Source organism: Protomyctophum bolini (assembly GCF_963924005.1).
Source record: "Protomyctophum bolini genome assembly, chromosome: 6".
Taxonomy (NCBI): Eukaryota; Metazoa; Chordata; class Actinopteri; order Myctophiformes; family Myctophidae; genus Protomyctophum; species Protomyctophum bolini.
This window is the reverse complement of record NC_137867.1, coordinates 38,462,499-38,480,851: the sequence shown is the minus strand read 5'-3', so window position 1 is coordinate 38,480,851 and position 18,353 is coordinate 38,462,499. Positions and strand designations below refer to the sequence as shown.

The 18,353-nt window shown below is 46.5% G+C and overlaps 1 protein-coding gene across 1 annotated transcript in view; it reads left to right on the top strand.

The window, feature by feature from the left end:
• LOC308316997 (cotranscriptional regulator ARB2A homolog) overlaps nucleotides 1–18,353 on the top strand; it is a gene marked incomplete at its 3' end in the record, with an annotated part of 34,253 nt that overhangs the window by 13,243 nt on the left and 2,657 nt on the right. The window contains exons 5-6 of the mRNA XM_080765787.1: nucleotides 12,064–12,129; nucleotides 14,270–14,461. Coding sequence (XP_080621913.1) covers nucleotides 12,064–12,129; nucleotides 14,270–14,461 — 258 coding nt within the window. The remainder of the gene's footprint in view (nucleotides 1–12,063; nucleotides 12,130–14,269; nucleotides 14,462–18,353) is intronic.

The following is an 18,353-nucleotide window of genomic DNA, read 5'->3' as shown; positions in this document are numbered from 1 at the left end:
TAATGAGACCGAGTCTTTTGTAATCTTTTCTTTTTGCATTCGTACCCTTCTGCCCCTCCCCCACTCTACTATTTTACTTTTAATTGTTATGCTGCTACTTTGAAGTTCAAAGCAAAGCAGTGGACCCTTTTGTGGGATTACCTGGTTGTTTTATTAATTTTTTATTTTGGTTGTTGCTTTTTATTTGTTTCCATGATTATTCTTTATTTGTAATGCCGGTTCAGCTCCTTGGGGGAGGCAGGGTCTCTGCTTTTATTGCCCTATCCGCAGCCAACATCTCCCTATAGCATCTTAGAGAAAGAACAAACATTTTGGGTAGCAGAAGGACACGCAAGCGTTTAAACTAGCTGAACTCAGACATTTTTAGAGGAAAGGCATAAATCATCAAGGAGGTTGTATGCAAATTTTATTCAATCTGTGCGGTAAAGGAAAGGAAAAAAAGAGAGAAGAAAGAATGGCATCGCCTTCAGAGGAGCCAAGCAATGTCAATCAGCGCGTTGATACGAGCCTGTATGTAATGAAAGGAGATTTGAGTCGTTCTGCAGGAGATTAACTAGCCGGGGTTTTAGGGGGAGACCTGAATGAGCCGCCGTTATCTTGTCTGTTGTTTTCTTTCTCGGGCTGATTCAAGGGAAATGAACACCATTCAACCTCACAAATACAAAAGCATTCTCTGTGTTGGTGCACGTTACGGGCCATTATAAATAGACACAATCACTGACTAGTATATCTGCCGTGTGCTCAAAGTAGGTTATGCTGCTAAGACAGCCTCGTTGTTTATTTGTGTGTGTGTGCCGGTTTTCATTGTGTGCAATAAATAGTGCACATCAATAACTGTTACACATACAGTACTGTAGGTTCACATAATGATGTACAGCACACGCACGGCAAGTGCACGCAAATGTTCTAACCCCTTGCCGATTTAGTTTCCGAGTCATCCGTCTCTCGCCGGAGTGGGACACGAGCCTGTCGAGCGCCGTTCACACATAGTGAACACACGGTCGCGCGCGCACACTCATTCACACGTGCACCGCAGTGTGCACCAAGGTTGGGCCATTGTTTCTGTTTTCAAGTTGTCTACTACATACTTTGTAGTACATACTACATACTTTCGTTGCGGCTCGGTGTCAGATCACAGTCGAACCTATTTGGGAATGTTGGGATCGCCAGTCGGCACAAGGCTAGTGTCTGCATCGTCGCTTCGCGTTTCGAGACGCGTTTCGAGCTTGCAGATCTGCTGCTTTTTATGCTTTTGCGTGACGCTGTAGTGTGATCAAGTGGGGCGTTAATAAAAAAAAAACTGAAACAGAATTCAACATTTTGTCCAAACCATGAAAGGCGTCAATATTTAAAATCAAATTGTAATTTGGTCGTCTGCAGGGGGGGGGGGGGGGGGGGGGCACGTCTCAAGCAAACATTTGATGAAGGCAGAACATGATGTGGACTCATGTGGGACCTCTGGAGAGAAACCATTCGTTTTAAACCCTCACCCTAATAATCTTCACAACACCAGCAGACCCTAACCTAAACAACAGAGCCCAACCATAACCTTTTATTAACTTAACAGCCTAACAAGGACAGGGGCGCCGTAACACTTCTTTACCTCTCTCTCTCCTTCTCTCAGTCCCTTTGTCCTTTCACTCTTGTGTGTGTGTGCGTGCGTGTGTGTTTGTGTGCGCGCGGCTGCGTGCCACACACCTAATACACGCACATGCATCCTCATGCACATGCATGCAGGCAGAGATGACAGCTGTATTGTATTGTCAGAGACATCACAACACCAGATGTCCAATTTGCACTTCAGCCTCGTCTGAATGGATGGATGGATTGATGACGAGGCGTTTGCTGTCATGGCGTGCATGGGGGCCACCCCGTGGAATAAAGAAAAAAGAGGAGAACCACCCAACTCGGGTTGAATGCAAGGGCATTGCATTATGGGAAAGTCCACCTCTGATCAACTCATTATATATTTTCCCCCTAGTGCAGTTTCTTTTTTAATACATTTAGGTCTGAATTCCCCGCCCAACACACTTTCCAGAGTGCTGGAAGAGTGTCAGTCCACTGTGATGAGGACTACTGTTATGTACGTTTTGTCCAGAATATTAGACTAGTCTGATTATAAGACGACCCCCATTTTTCAAGACTCATTTGTGGAAAAAGAATTGTCTAGTCCCCGATTATAATACAACCCCGTCTTTTAGGACATTTCCATTGGAAAAAAAGTCTTATATAGTCTTATATTCTGGCCAATAGGGTAATTAGAATATCACTCCTGTCGGGCAGAAAAATCATATCCATATTGTGTTTTTGTAAATTAACCCATTCTGACCGGGAACCCGTTTTGGTGTCAGCATCATGTCGTGCTTTAGCTATTGAAAAATAGCAGATCTACAAGCTCGTAGCGCGCCACCGAGTGGCGCGCTACGAGCTTGTAGGTCTGCTATTTTTGAAGAATCGAAGAACAACTGACATTTTTAGAATCTGATCTCAGGTCAGAATGGGTTAATCAGACCAGTGTGTGTCCAGTGGAAACCTCGTATGAATCTGATCTCAGGTCAGAATGGGTTAACACCCTACTTCACGCCACACAAAAGCATCAAATGTACAAGCTCGAAACTCACTCCGTGTTTTACTCCTCAGATTGTTCATGGTTAACCCATTCTGACCTGAGATCAGATTCATACGAGGTTTCCACTGGACACACAATGGTCTGATGAACCCATTCTGACCTGAGATCAGATTTTTAAAAATGTCAGTCGTTCTTCGATTTTTCAAAAATAGCAGACCTACAAGCTCGTAGCGCGCCACTCGGTGGCGCGCTACGAGCTTGTAGATCTGCTATTTTTCAATAGCTAAAGCATAACATGATGCTGAACACCAAAATGGGTTCCCGGTCAGAATGGGTTAAATAACGTTTAGTAGGAACATGCTCAGTTCTGTACCGGCAGCAGGGGATGACTCTTCCACCAAAATAACTCATCCGTTCTTTATTTTTTATGATGGTTCATAATATCACATCTGCATTTTCCAACCTGAATAGTGACACGCCCACTTTGGCTCCCACTTCAGGGCAAGAAGAAGTCATTTTTTTTTGGTTCCAGTTCCGAAACAGATTTTAAGGATCCGACCCGGGCCGGACGTTCATTTACGAAAATAAGTCACAAAAAGTAAAAAATATGGAGCTAGGAGGTTTCTGCCAGACCACACCACAGTGATACGTAAATGCATTACCAGGCATGAGTTACTTCTTCTTCCTGTGAAATTGGAAGCAGCCCACACTTAGCACTCCTTTTTATCATGGAAATTGCACACCGCTATGCAGTTCTTCCCAGTGTAATGAGTAACCTTGCTCATGATAGCATGGCTAAGTTTTGCTAACCGGAATGTGTTTTTTATGGCAGTAGCTAATAACCCATTCTGACCTGAGATCAGATTATAAAAATGTCTTCTACGTCGTGACAGTTTTCTGAAAAAGCTATGTTTCTATGGCAGTCCTTCAAAAATAGCAGACCTACAAGCTCGTATGGGCTTGTAGATCTGCTATTTTTCAATAGCTAAAGCACAACATAATGCTAACACCCAAAAGGGATTCCCGTCCAAAATGGGTTAAGCAAGCAGTAGCTTGCAAAAAGTTCTGAATATCTTAAAACGAGGCTGTGATTACTGTTCATTTCCTCGTTATGAAGAACATATTGCACTCGCCCACAATAACCGAAGCATTATTTAGGTCTAATTGTGAAGCTTATTTGCACAACGAAGCTGTGAAGGTTTGCTAAAAATCCCCCAAAGGGTCTTATAATGAACTCTCACCTAAGTGACAACAAAGTGTTCCAAAGCCCTCCAAAAGGAATACAATGGCTCAACCTAAAAATAAATGCATAGCCAAGATATGAAGATGAACACTAAAATACATTAAGGTTAAATAACTGTGTGCGCATGCGTGTGAGTGTGCGCACACAGTGCACCAAGATATACATGCATGTCTAGCCCATTTTGGGCGGGCATTGTTATAATTTAGCTATTGAAAAATAGCAGATATACAAGCTCGCTACGAGCCTGTAGGTCTGCTATTTTTGAAAAATCGTGAAAATATTTATTTTAGAAAACTTTTAGAAAGAGGATTTAGAAGATTTTTTAAATGTTTTGAGGTCGGGCCTAAATGGGCTAGTAGACTAGTTATTAGACTTATGGTTGCAGCTGTAGTGCAGTTCACTACAGTCGTGGTTCTCAAGGACCCTCAAATCCATATGTATTTTGACCACCGACCCCCATTAAAGGATTGGGACCTCCATAATGAAGGCACCTCTACTAATTATCGCAGCTTGTTGTGAGCTTGAGGATCAGCTGTTTCCAAAGATCAGAATTCGTTTGCTATGGGGACCCCTTGGAACTCCCTCAAGCCTTCAAGGACCCACTGCTTAGGCTTGTCACACACATATTTCTCATAATCATTTCCATGCTAAAAATGTTAATATATTTCCAAACGTTAAAAATGGTAGAAATCGGGGGCGCCCGCTGGCCTAGTGGTCCATGCGCATGCCTCAGGCCCTGACCTGACCGTGTTCGAGTCCCGTTCATGACGACCTTTGCTGCATGTCTCTCCCCTTCTCTCTCCCTCTTTCCTGTCCGACTTCACTGTAACTATCAATAAAGCCAAAAACTAATCTTAATTACACAAATAAATAGTAGAAATCGCAGATCTACAAGCTCAAAACTAATTAATTGCGTTTGTCATATCTGTGCAACTTTTGTTTACGAAAAGTGGTGAGATATTGGGCTCCCCCCACATGTGCTGGTGTCACAGTTGTTAGGGTCCCCCCACATGTGCGGGTGTCGCAGTTGTTAGGGTCCCCCCCATTGTGCTGGTGTCTCAGTAGTTAGGGTCCCCTCACATGTGCTGGTGTCACAGTTGTTAGAGTCCCTCCACATTGTGCTGGTGTCACAGTAGTTGGGGTCCCCCCACATTGTGCCGGCGTCACTTGTTAAGACCTATTCATACTCCAAGATGACGACAGCGTGACGTCACCCCAACACATCTCTGTTTTTACTAACCACCTTTTCACTGGTCACCTTATCACCTAAAACTGGAGTATGAATAGGCCTTTAGGGTCCCCCTCTCCACACACACACCCACACACATTGTGCTGGTGTCAGTCGTCGTCTAGTTTGTTGTGAGTTGATGACGTGACGAGTCACTCACTCTGATTGGAGGAGAGCAGCACAGACTCACATGCCCAGATGGAGCTCTATTAAGCTGTTAATAAATGAGGATTCTTCTCCACTCTGCCTGCATCTGTGGAATGACACATGCACGCACGTACGCACGCACGCAGACGCACATATTCACACGTAGGCATTCAGAATATTATAATGAAGTAAATCTAGCCAGATGGCTGAATTAGACGCCCGCTCTCTTTCTTTCTTTCTGTCCCGCTCTTGAAGTGTCTTCTCTCTCTATCTCTGTCTCTTTGTGATTGGGTTCCGTGTATCTGTGTCTTTGTTATCTCTCTCTCTGTGTGTGTGTCTGGTTTCCTCTAGTATTGCTTACTTGTTTCATACATCGGTGCACACATTGGAAGCACATTTCAACGTATTAATTCACACACCTCAACCATCAGCACCTCATCTATCCAGTCAGCTGCTTATCCAGCCAGCCAGAGCGGTCAGCCAGCCAGCGAGCCAGTCAGTCAGTCAGTCATCCTTCCATCTCGCCAGCCAGCCAGGCATCCATCCAGCCAGCCAGCCAGCCAGCCAGTCAGTCAGCCAGCTAGCTATAGCTAGCCATCGAGGTAGCCAGCACTGGTGTATTCTAGCGTCAGGAGGACCCATACAAAACCCCATATCAGCCACACGCCATTTTGTTTGGAAGCTAAGAAGTGGTTCTCTCTAAGGAGAGGAGTGTAAATGACAGCTGTCTTGGCCTGATTCACTGACTGCCATCGCTTCTCTCTCCATGTTGGCCCGAAAACCAGGGACACGCACGCACGCACGGAGGAAAGCAGGGAAGGAGGGAAGGAGGAAGGGTGGGAGGAATGATGCTGATGGGGAGCATAAGAGGTGAGGGGCAGGGCAGAGGAAAAGGGATGGGGGGTGTGGGGAGGGGGGGGGGGGGGGGGGTGGGCTTGGGCATCTGTCGCTACCCAGGGCATCCGTAGCGGGCATCATCCAGTAGTTCATCAGCAAATTATCCCTCTGCTGGCTTCTCACACAACACCTGAGGAGATCATTACAATCCCATTAGTATCAGAGAGAGAGCGAGAGAGAGAGAGAGAGAGAGAGAGAGAGAGCACGCTCAGTGTCAATAGACTTGACTGTCAGCCTTTTAGAAGTCTGTGAACGCTTCTCTTTCCCCTGGAGAGCACTGTCTCTCTCTCCCCAGACAGAAGAGCAAGAGATACACCTTATGGGAATTACACCCGTATCTCTCTCTCTCTCTCTCTCTCTCTCTCTCTCTCTCTCTCTCTCTGTCTTTGTTACTCACTTGGATTGACGGCAAACATTCACAACAGCACTCCTTATTTTAATACGTACAGCATGTCTCCTCCTGGTACACAAGGCAGACTCAAAATAAATAACCTCTCTGCATCTGTTTCTGTCTCTGTCTCTCTCTCTCTCTCTCTCTCTCTCTCTCTCTCTCTCTCTCTCTGTGTGTTTTCCTTTTACCATGTCCTGGGTTCAGTCAGTCATCCAGCTTGTTGAAGTACTTCATATAAAAATCTTGTTGCCTCTCTGTTTCCTGTGGCTAAGTGGCTAAGTGGCCAACTGCGACAAGGTGTGTGTGTGTGTGTGTGTGTGTGTGTGTGTGTGTGTGTGTGTGTGTGCATGTTCGTGTTTATGCGATGTGTGTGCACGTTTGTTGATGTGCGGCAGCTGTATTTGTCGGTGTGCGTCTTAACCTGAGCTACTCATTTGTGTTTCATTCACAAAGATGATTCAATGCTTGAGGCTAAAGATGAAACCCAGAGGAGGAGTTCCCAAACTTAGACCCTCAGAACCTGGGCCCATTTGGTGGGAGAGTGCATGTAAGCGCGCACTTATGTTAGTTTTTACTGCTCTGGGTTTGACCACAGGTAAACAGGTGGTCACCAGCCCACCCAGTAGAAGCACTTCGACAGAGGCCACAAATTCCCCTCTCTCTCTCTCTCTCTCTCTCGTCCTCCCTCCATCCATCCCTCTCTCCGTCTGTCTGTCTCTGTGCTCTCAGCTGTTGAGCTGTTGGCATGAGTCAGGAGTTCCTCTGGATTAGCTCTGTCTTCGTCCTGTCCTGTCCTGTCTATGTCCTCTTTTCATCCCTTGTTCCTCCCGTGCGGTGTCCTCCTCAAATCCCTTCTTTCCTCCTCGTACAAAACCAACCACAGACTCTGATCGTTCCATTCAGCAGCTCCCGGCTCCCAATAATTCTGAAGAAGACCTTTGTCCCATCAGTTGATGTTGAGGCTTAATTTAGAATGTGGCCAGGTGGTAGGCTGAACGGTGGCCATTGCTCTTGTCTTCATGTTTTAATTGTGTGTCCTTTCAGGCTGTGCTTGGCTTTATCTCTGCGTTATGTCAGATTTGTGTATTGCGTGTTGCATACATGGCTGCTGACGTCCGAGCTGCACCAGGCTTTTCAAAGCGTGCGTATGTTGCGCACAGACAGTCCACAGTGCGCTTGGAAAGACCCAACTGATACCAACGATGCCATAGCTACGCCAGTCGTGCAGATATACGCGAGCCCCGCATATATATACGCAGACGTTAAAATAGGACTGGATCTAAACATGCGCACGCTCCCGTACATTACGCACACACTCTTACCGTGTAGCCGTTACGGACGAGCTACACCAGGCTTAATATCGGTAAGAGTTGATGATAAAGTAATATCGTATCATATTCCTCCCTCCCCCCCAACACACACACACACACACACACCCACCCACACCATTTTTCACCTCACCTTCCCATACTTCACGTATGGTCCAATCCCGACAAAACAGCCACTTACTGCAGCCTCCTGCGGGCCTTTCATTAAAGCACTAATAACACATTGATAATTAGGTGACAAAGAGACTTTTTTTATTATGCTGATCAGCTTCTGAGTTCTAGTCCATAGAGGCCCACACAGGAGGAGGCTGGCAGTGCGTGCGTGCAACGTGTGTGTTCGTGCCTGCTAGTGTACATTTACGGCATGTGTGTGTGTATGTGAGATTAAAGCTGTGTGTGCGTGTGCGCGTGCGCATACAGATGGTTATAAGGCCCCGTTTTCAGCGAGATGAGTTTTTTCCTGAGTGCAGTGCATGCTTTTAATCGGGAGCGCCGGGTTTTTGGAAAATCCCGTGGCAGCAACGTTACATTAAATGGTGCATTAAATTAAATTACGCATTACATTCACCCATTCACACACATATACACACACCACTTTACGCATTACATTCACCCATTCACACGCACATACACACACCACTTTACGCATTACATTCACCCATTCACACGCACATACACACCGCTTTACGCATTCCATTCACCCATTCACACGCACATACACACACCGCTTTACGCATTACATTCAACCATTCACACGCACATATCCCGACCTTAGCTCACGCTGATTGGGTCGAACCGGAGCGGTTCGGTGTTAGCTCAATCCCCTGAGCGATCTCAGATGGATGCTGTGTTGGGGAACATGGTTACCCAATACCGCCCCCATCTGGCAGAGTCAGGTTAGGCATTAGTAGGGTTACATCGAGTACCATAAAATGGTTGCAGTGGTCCTTTAACCTCTTTCAACCTTGGTAAACATTTTCAAAACATTGTAAAACTTCATACATTACCATATGAAAATAGCACTTCTAGCCGACCGGCTATTTCTGCTCTTCCGTCGTAGGAAATGGGGATAATGGTTTAATACCCAGATGTTCCAGAGAACAAAGGATATATTCACGAGTTTTATAATAAGCCATCATTTTCAGGGAATGTGTTTTGTGAAATATCCATTAATACACGTCGTCTAGAACACAACAAAAGGCCGGGGACGCGACCCCTGCGTCAATAGAACCCATAAACTTCAAATGTGAACGCTAATAATCCTAATCATAATAATGGCGTGCTCTTTTTATGCCACAGAAAACTCGATGCTAACTGGATTTTCTCTTTAGAAACAAAACGCAACAGAAACGGCATCAGAATGACATTATGAGGTATGAGACCCAACATTAACGTGTTATGAGAGCCAATCGTGCTCTGGCGGCAGACAGACCCGAGGAGATGACGAATTCTACCATTTGACCTGTGAATGGGGGGAACGGGGGGGGCTGGGGCGAACATATAGACACACACACACACACACACACACCCCTCTTCCCTCATTCAAGCTAATTCACTAAAATGTCAGCCGGTCTGATGAAGACTAAAATGTATGTGCGGCGGTACGCTTTGTGTTTAATGTCATCAATAAAGCCTTGCAGGAAATTAAATTTGTGCAAAAAACAAAAAAAAACCAACGTTATTTGTTTGGCGCCTCAGAGGCAGAACCGTATGGAACGAGCTGAGAGATGGAAAAGTGATAGATAAATAGATGTACTTTACACCTTTTGTACACAGTTTGTATCTCTGTTCTGTTTAACTTGTTTAATGTATGTACTTATTCATCTGCTATTCCCACTATATTTTGACATTTTAAAAGACATCGACATTGTTTAATTATGCGTAAAATAACTGCGATTATCTAAAATAATTGTGATTATGTAGTATAGGTTTGACAGGTCTATTCCTGCTAGTTGACAAGTAGCACTGCTTGAAGCTTGTGTGTGTGTGCGCGTGCGTGCGTGTGTGTGTGTGTGTGCGGTTCGGTGACGGTACGAAAGCGTGACCGAGGATTGGACACGCTGTCTTGCCGTGGCGCCACCGTAACGACCAGGGTGGTTCCCCCTGGTCAGTGGTCTTAGTGCCGCGGCGCCACCGGCCCCACCAGAGTGGTTCCCTGGTCTTAGCTGACAGGCTAACCAAAACAGCAGCTCAGAGAGAGAGGAGCCTGGCAGAGCCACGGGTTCAGCTGTCTCTCTCTCTGTGGTTCCCCCGTGCACCACCAGACACTCTGTCATGGCAGAGCCACTGGTTCAGCTGTCTCTCTCTCTGTGGTTCCCCCGTGCACCACCAGACACTCTGTCATGGCACCATCTGAGCACTGTAGCCGCGTTGCCTTATTAACACATTTAGACCGGAGGACGATTCTACAAATGTCTTCTAATTCCTGACAGTTTTCTGAAAAACCCTATGTTTTCATTTTCATGTCAAGGACTGCCAACAATATATGTAATTGGCTGCCGACCCCCATCTGAAAATATGGTGTTACAGGGAACCCCCAGAAGCAATGATTTCAGTTAAAAACGTTCACTGTGTGGCCTGGGCCGTGGCTCAGTGGTCCAGGCACCTTGGCTGGTAGTCAGAGTCTGGCAGTGTGCCGCGGGTTCGACTCCCGATGGCCTTTACTGCATGTCACTCCTCCACCTCTCCCAGGGTTTCCAGGCTACTATTTTGAACATTTCAAGAAAAAACTAGTTGAATATTGTTGGGAGCCTGCACTTCACACAAAAAAAACATAAATCTTCTCATTCCGTGGGTCCCTGGCAAAGAAAAAACTATTCAGATGGGGGTCCTCGGAATATCAATTTGGGTGTCCTTGGCACAAAAAAAGTTTGATGTCTACTGCTGTAGTCTCTCTGTCAGAGTTGCTACTATAAATGTGGGAACATGTGCCCCCCCCCCCCCCCCCCCCCCCCCACACACACACACACACACACACACACGCACACAGTGTAGTGTGTGTGTGTGTGTGTGTGAGCCGCAGCAGAGTGCTAATGCTGCTCAAACCACCGCTAAGTGGTCAACGTGTGACTGCCGTGCCAAGTTACACTGAACATAAACACTGCTTCACTCTGGTAGTTCTCTTTACTGTACTCCTCATCTCATCTTTTCTCTCTCTCTATCTCTCCTCCCTCCCTCCCGCAATACTTTAATTGTAGCCTATCTTGTTAAAAACAAACTAAACTTCTTTAAAGAATTGAGCGGCGCCTCACTTGACAGGTTCTTTTTTTATGTCATTAACAGTCCTTAAAGACTTTGCTGCCACATGACGTTATTTCCGAAAGCCAGGCAATGGAGGAAAAAATAAAGATTGAATGAAGACAGTATGCTCGTCCAATCATATGGATTGATTCCTACATATTCTACATGAAGTCTTTTGTTGCAGAAAATGTTTTTTAATAAAGTGCTCATAAACTCTCCCTCCCTCTCGCTCTGTCCCCCCCACCTCTCTCTCTCTCTCTCTCTCTCTCTCTCTCTCGCCACTTGTCAACATTACATTGAAGTACCATGAAGTTTCTAGTATTGTATTTGTTTCTCTCCTGTGTTCTCAGCTTTGCGGGACAAAGAAAAGGGTTGGATATGGAACAGAACAGAACAGGGGAAGCAGGGAGTGAAGGAGGGTTGGAGGGGGGTGCAAGTTGTTGATGTCACTGAACCATGAAAGGGTTGGCCCGGGGTTGGAATGACTCCGTATACAAGGTTCTTTAGAGCTGTGGCTGCAGGGATAAACATAACTTACATCAGCCCTCTGCTTGTACAGGAGATTTCCTCTGCTGGCAAACACAGACCCTGACACACACACACACACACACACACACACACACACACACACACACACACACACACACACACACGCACACAGACACGCACGCACACATACGTACATGCACCACACTATTCAGTCCAGACCCTTTCAATTAGCTTGCACACGCACACACGCACGCATGTACACACGTGCACGAACCAGAGGGCAACTGACTGTTCTGTATGGTATTTTGTATTCCAGTGAGCAAACACGGGGAGTGATGGTTTCTATTAATTGTACACACACACACACACACACACACACACACACACACTGTTGCACAGAACTTATAGTTGGATTCTTTCTCTATGGGTTTTTCTGTCAACAGCAATAGAAATGTACTGTATTCATTGCATTAGGCTGTGACATAAATAACCACGGTGTGTGTGTGTGTGTGTGTGTGCTCTCTCCAACAGATCGTCACCCAGTATGTTTACGAGCTGCTGGAGAACAAGTGCAACATGACGAGAGAGATTGTGCCAGTAAGTATCAGTAGTGAACCGAGGCGTTTCCCCCTCTTTGATTTCATCTCCATATTCTAACTGTTTGAGTTTGTGTTTCTTTCGCAAATTAACGCCCCTCACTCGATCATTACTGCAGCGTCACGTAAATGGTAAAATGGTAAATGGTGCATTTATATAGCGCCTTTATCCAAGGCGCTTTACATAGATTGTGCATTACATTCACCCATTCATACACCGATGGCAGCGGAAACCATGCAAGGCACCAACTAGCACATCGGGAGCAATTAGGGGTTCAGTGTCTTGCTCAAGGACACTTCGACAGTAACTCTGGGGGAGCCCGGGTTTGAACTGGCAACCTTGCGGTTCCCATCCAGGCACTCTACCCCTGAGCCACCGCCGCCGCCACGTAAATGGCATGAAAAATAACAGATCCTTCACGACGTGTTCTGAACCTGTAGATCTGTTGTTGTTACTTTTGAATTTGAATCCTAAAATAGTAACGTGAGGTTTCCACCCAACGGAGACTAAATTAAATCACTTTTTCTTTTTACTTGTAAAAGTAAATCACGTTTACTTTGAACTTAATTCAGTTTGACGCATCAAAAGTAGCAGTTCTACAAGCTTGAATTTCGATCCACTACTTTTGGTATTTTTATTTTGATGATTTATGCTCTTGCGTGCGCACTGAGGTATTACATCTGAAAATGGACACAAATGCTCCGGCTTCACAGCATGATTACGATATCGATGTCCTTTATCGATGATAAAATTAGAGTGGGAAGACTGGGAGATTTCTCTCCCTGCTCTTTCTCTCTCTCTCCTTTTGTGTGAAAGTGTCTCCTCGACAAATTAGCAGCATTGTGACGTGTCATATCAAAGGCAAGCGAGAGACGACCGACTCTTAATCTCCTGTTTGCGTTTCTTGGCGCTCGATCAGTCTCGCTGAAGGGCAGACTTGTTCCCGTCCCTCTGTCACTGGAGTCATCGTCGCGTCACGCATATCCGGGCGCTCTTTTATATGTTGTGTGCCTTCTCCTGTCGTCTCTCTTTCAGTGCCCCCACACACCCGCTTTTATGTTTTTAGTTTTTATCTCTCGAACCTTAGCATGCCTATTGTGGCGGAGGAACATTCGCCAGAAATAGATAATTTTTAACTCAAATCTTTGCTTGTGAAGGTCCCTAGCAAAAAAAAACTGTTTCAGACAAAAGTTCGGAGGCCAAATACGTCTCAATTTGGTCGTCCTTGGCACAGAAAAGTTTGAGACCTACCGGACTTTATTAAGTGGTCCCGTTCATCTTTCTTGCCGTCGGCCAATCGCTGGCCGTTTAGCAGCGGTGTGCAACAGGAAGTAAGTGTGCCCCCCCCCACCCCCTCCTCCCCCCCGCTGCTAACGGTGTCCATAAATCACCTGCTAGAGACTCTGCACCTTTTTATTAGCCCCCCCCCCCCACGCACCTTTACTGGTTTATCTGCCTCCTCTATTTATCTCATTATTCCTCTGGAAAATTGCTCGGTTCTGCTTTTCTGCCCTTCGCCTGTATGTGTGGGGGTGTGTGTGTGGGGGTGTGTGTGTGTGTGTGTGTGTGTGTGTGTGTGTGTGCGTTTTCGTCCACCTGCAGTGGCGTTGAACTTGTGACCGCAGATTTTAAGCAGATTACCCACAGCCAAGGATAGAAAGGAGAGGAACGAAGGAGGCAGAGAGAGAAGAAAGGCAGAGATTTTCCCCACCCGCTCGCCTCTCTCTTTGTCTGCCTGGATTAAGTTCTCTCTCTCAGCTGCCACCCATAGCTTTTATGGACTGTGTGTGTGTGTGTGTGAGCGTGTGTGTGAGTGAGTGAGCGTGTGTGTGTGTGAGCGTGCGCGTTTGTCTCCTCCAAGCATACTTGGGGACTTGGGAGTGATGAAAAACGGCACAACATAATACACACACACACACACACACAGGTTTTTTCTTAAATCTTATTTACAGTACATCTACCACTTCAACCATAGCATCCCTATTTTGGGGTAACATTTGCAGAAAATGGTAATATTTTGTACATAAAATAAAACAAAACAAACAAATGCTTGTAAAATATAAAAAAAAAGGCTGAAATGGCCCAAGTTGTCCCAGCCCCTCGCTCCAGCCTCACTGCCGTGTCTGTTCTCTCGCTCCAGGTGGACGCCACAGAGGACGAGCCCAGCAGTTTCGTCTTGGTGACGCCGGACGCCCTGTCCAACCCCTCCAGGCTGCTGGTTCTGGTGCAGGGCAGCGGGGTGGTGCGGGCCGGCCAGTGGGCCCGCAGGCTCATCATCAACCAGGACCTGGACTCGGGCACGCAGGTCCCCTTCATCACCAGGGCCATGGAGGTAGGAACTGTTACACATCGCTACAAACATGATCTCGGGTACAGTTGATTGAAGTGTTCTCGGGTACAGTTGATTGAAGTGTTCTCGGGTACAGTTGATTGAAGTGTTCTCGGGTACAGTTGATTGAAGTGTTCTCGGGTACAGTTGATCAAAGTGTTCTCGGGTACAGTTGATTGAAGTGTTCTCGTTACAGTTGATTGAAGTGTTCTCGGGTACAGTTGATTGAAGTGTTCTCGTTACAGTTGATTGAAGTGTTCTCGGGTACAGTTGATTGAAGTGTTCTCGTTACAGTTGATTGAAGTGTTCTCGGGTACAGTTGATTGAAGTGTTCTCGGGTACAGTTGATTGAAGTGTTCTCGCGTACGGTCAGAAGAAGCGTATCCGATGTGACTGCTGGCCAGCGGGGAGAGGGAACGGTCCTAATCAATCTGACCCAGTCTGAATCCGCCCTTAAGGAGGACGTGAGGTAACCAGGCTCGTTTCAGACTCGGACTGAACTGAACTGAAGAGGTGCATAATACGGAGTTTATTTGTGAACCGCGAATCGTGCAGACGCACTCTAGTGAACTGAGAGTCTGTGTGCACAGTACGCGCGCATCCGAGCGTCTCCGCCTGTCTCCATATTTTCACACTCGTACTGTATCTCTGCTATCATTTGTCATGGCAAGCCAGAGCTGCCGGTGTAATTTCATTGGCCCCCGCTGATCAAATTGACTTAGGGGAGACCCTGCTCTCCACTGCTCCACTCTCCCTCCTCGCCCAAATGCTATAAAGACGCACACACACACACACACACACACACACACACACACACTCACACACTGTGTACACACACATTCACACACACTGTGTACCGGCCTCTCCCTCTCTCCCCCGTTGTGTAAAGGAAAAGCAGAGTCATGTGGCAAACTGTGTGTATGCACGTACACGTGTGTGTGTGTGTGTGTGTGTGTGTGTGTGTGTGTTTGAGTTACAGTAACGGTAGCTGTTATTCTGTCTGCAGCAGGCGTAGCTTCAGAGAGGCCTCAGTGACAGGTTGGATACAGAGAACCGCGTGCATGCGTGCGTGTGTGCATGCGCTCATTCATCATAGTAAACAAGAAATCATGTACTTACACTCTGACACATCATCACGTTGCCATTTACCACACACAGGCCGCACACTCCAGGAGAGAGCTGCAACCACGCACACACATGCATCTTCTGCGTGTGTGCGGGCATGCGTGTGTGCGCGCGTGCATAGTTTCAGTGTATCATTCAGTCCATTTGGTTCCATTTGTACACTCAGAGTTACAGACCCATATGGGTCCATTTGGTTCCATTTGTACACTCTCAGAGTTGCATAACCATAAGACTCCATTTGGTTCCATTTGTACTCTCTCAGAGTTACATACCCATAAGGGTCCATTTGGTTCAATACTATCATTTAGCCGGGGACCCCCTTGAACTCCCTAAAGGACTCCTGGGGGTCCCCGGATTCCACTTTGGGAACCACTGATTTAGTCACAAGCTCTCGATAATACTTTCCATTGCTTCTATGTTCATGAAACCCATTGACACCACTTTCAGAAATACAACAAAAAGTGAAAACAAAGAAATCATCAAACCATGACAAACCACGAAGTCCCCAGATGATCCCAGCGAGGCAGTTGGTTTAGAGCAGCGCTGGCTGAATAAACTCCTACTGAAACATTTCAAAGTTCCCTATCTTGGTCCAGATGGCATGATGGTAAAGTGACGGTTGAGTGGATGATCATTGCCATTTACTGTAGCTAAATGTGTGCTGGCGTTGTCGTTCATGTCAGAACGTGTGGTTGTGGTATAAAGTCCAGAGATCTTAACGTGTGGTTGTGGTATAAAGTCCAGAGATCTTAACGTGTGGTTGTGGTATAAAGTCCAGAGATCTTAACGTGTGGTTGTGGTATAAAGTCCAGAGATCTTAACGTGTGGTTGTGGTATAAAGTCCAGAGATCTTAACGTGTGGTTGTGGTATAAAGTCCAGAGATCTTAACGTGTGGTTGTGGTATAAAGTCCAGAGATCTTAGCAGCAATGCTAATAAGGAAACAAACACGCTATAGGAAAGTGTGCTCCTCCGAGCGTAGATCTCCGCCAGGCCGGGTTGCCTATACCAGGATTGTTGTGGGACCCGTCACAGTGCCTGGCAGAGACAACAAGCTATTATTATTATTATTATTATTATTCAATATTATAATAATAATAAAACTTTATTTGTATAGCACCTTTCATGACATGAAATGCAGCTCAAAGTGCTTTACAGAGCAATGGAGAAAAAAAGAAAAGCAAGGCATAAACATTAAAAAACAAGCAGTAATGCAATACAGTGAGGACATGAATAACAAAAAATACAGCTGACGAGCAGGCTCGTCTTAAGGCGTTTGATATCGCTATACAGTAACATTGCCTCGCTGTGTTTCATTTTTAGAACCGCTCCGGTTGCTATACACCGTTGCCAGGGCCCCGTCCGCACTTCTTTTCATTCTCAATAGTCAATAGCCAGTAGCTTCTGTTTTAGCCCTTGCACCTTTGCAAGCTTTTTTATGGTGTTGAACAGATCGGCGATGTTCGGGGGTCTTTTCTTATTATCCGGTGAGCGCAACGGGAACATTGGCGTTTTCTAGAGCAAGGGTGGACCTCATTTTAGCTCGCTAGCATTGATGCTATGCTTTAGCATTCAAGAGCGAAGCCAAAAGCGGACACGCGTCACAGTGGAATAGCCTAAAATCACCTGGCACCCAAGCACCACCACTTTTGTCCACCAGGTTGCACTCTATGTGTAAATGGATGGTGTCAGGGCATGCCACATGTCGGTGGCAGTAGAATGAGAACCTTCCCATGTTTGTTCTAAATGTGGGTGCTGCCAGGTCATGGACGCTCCCTCTAGTGGTGCTGCCAGGTCATGGACGCTCCCTCTAGTGGTGTGGCTGTGGGTATAGTTCGACATGTATGTAGGGCACTGAGGGCGCTGTCTCCATGCCTGGAGTCTGTGTGTGTGTGTGCGTGTGTGTGTGCGTGTGTGTGTGTGTGTGTGTGTGTGTGTGCTGTTATTCATGTAGAGTTGATTGGAAATGCAGAGCCATGCTGTGCAGGGAGGTCACCTACAGTATGCTCTGGTTAGATATAGGAAGCCTGGTAGCTTTGTAAAAAAAATGCACGCACACACGCATACTCATGTACAGTATCACCCTCAAGGGAAAATGAAGTGTATGCTATGTGTTTGTGTTGTGTGCAAGCATTTTGCAGCCCTGCTCAGCCCTTTCAACCCCCCAGCGCGCGCGCGCGCGCACACACACACACACACACACACACACACACACACACACACACACACACACACACACACACACACACACACACACAGATCGGATCACTGCTGCCAATCGGGATTGTGTGAAAAGGAGCTGATTGTGCGAGTTAATCAGACCTCTAGACAGTAGCCTACGCACACACGCTCACGTTCTAGGGTGAATCTCAGGGCAAACTGTCTCTCTCCACACACACACACACACATACACACACACACACACACACACACACACACACACGTCCAGTGTCTGTCCCTGTCCCAGTGATGAGTGCTCTGTCTCTCTCTCTCTCTCTCTCTCTCTCTCGCTCTCTCTCTGTAACAAGCTTTCATGCTGCTGTGTGTTGACGACAAATTAATAAGCTGAGAATGTGTCACATATGTTTATGATATGTCGGAAATATGTACACGAAGAAGAAAGGGCTCACAGCCACTGGACGCACGCGCACGCACACACGAGCGCACGCACACCCTTATACCTGCTGTCAGATGGGCAGAGTGGGGAGGGGGAGGGGGAGAGGGAGGGGGAGGGAGGGGGAGAGAGACGCAACTAGCCTCGGAGACCACAT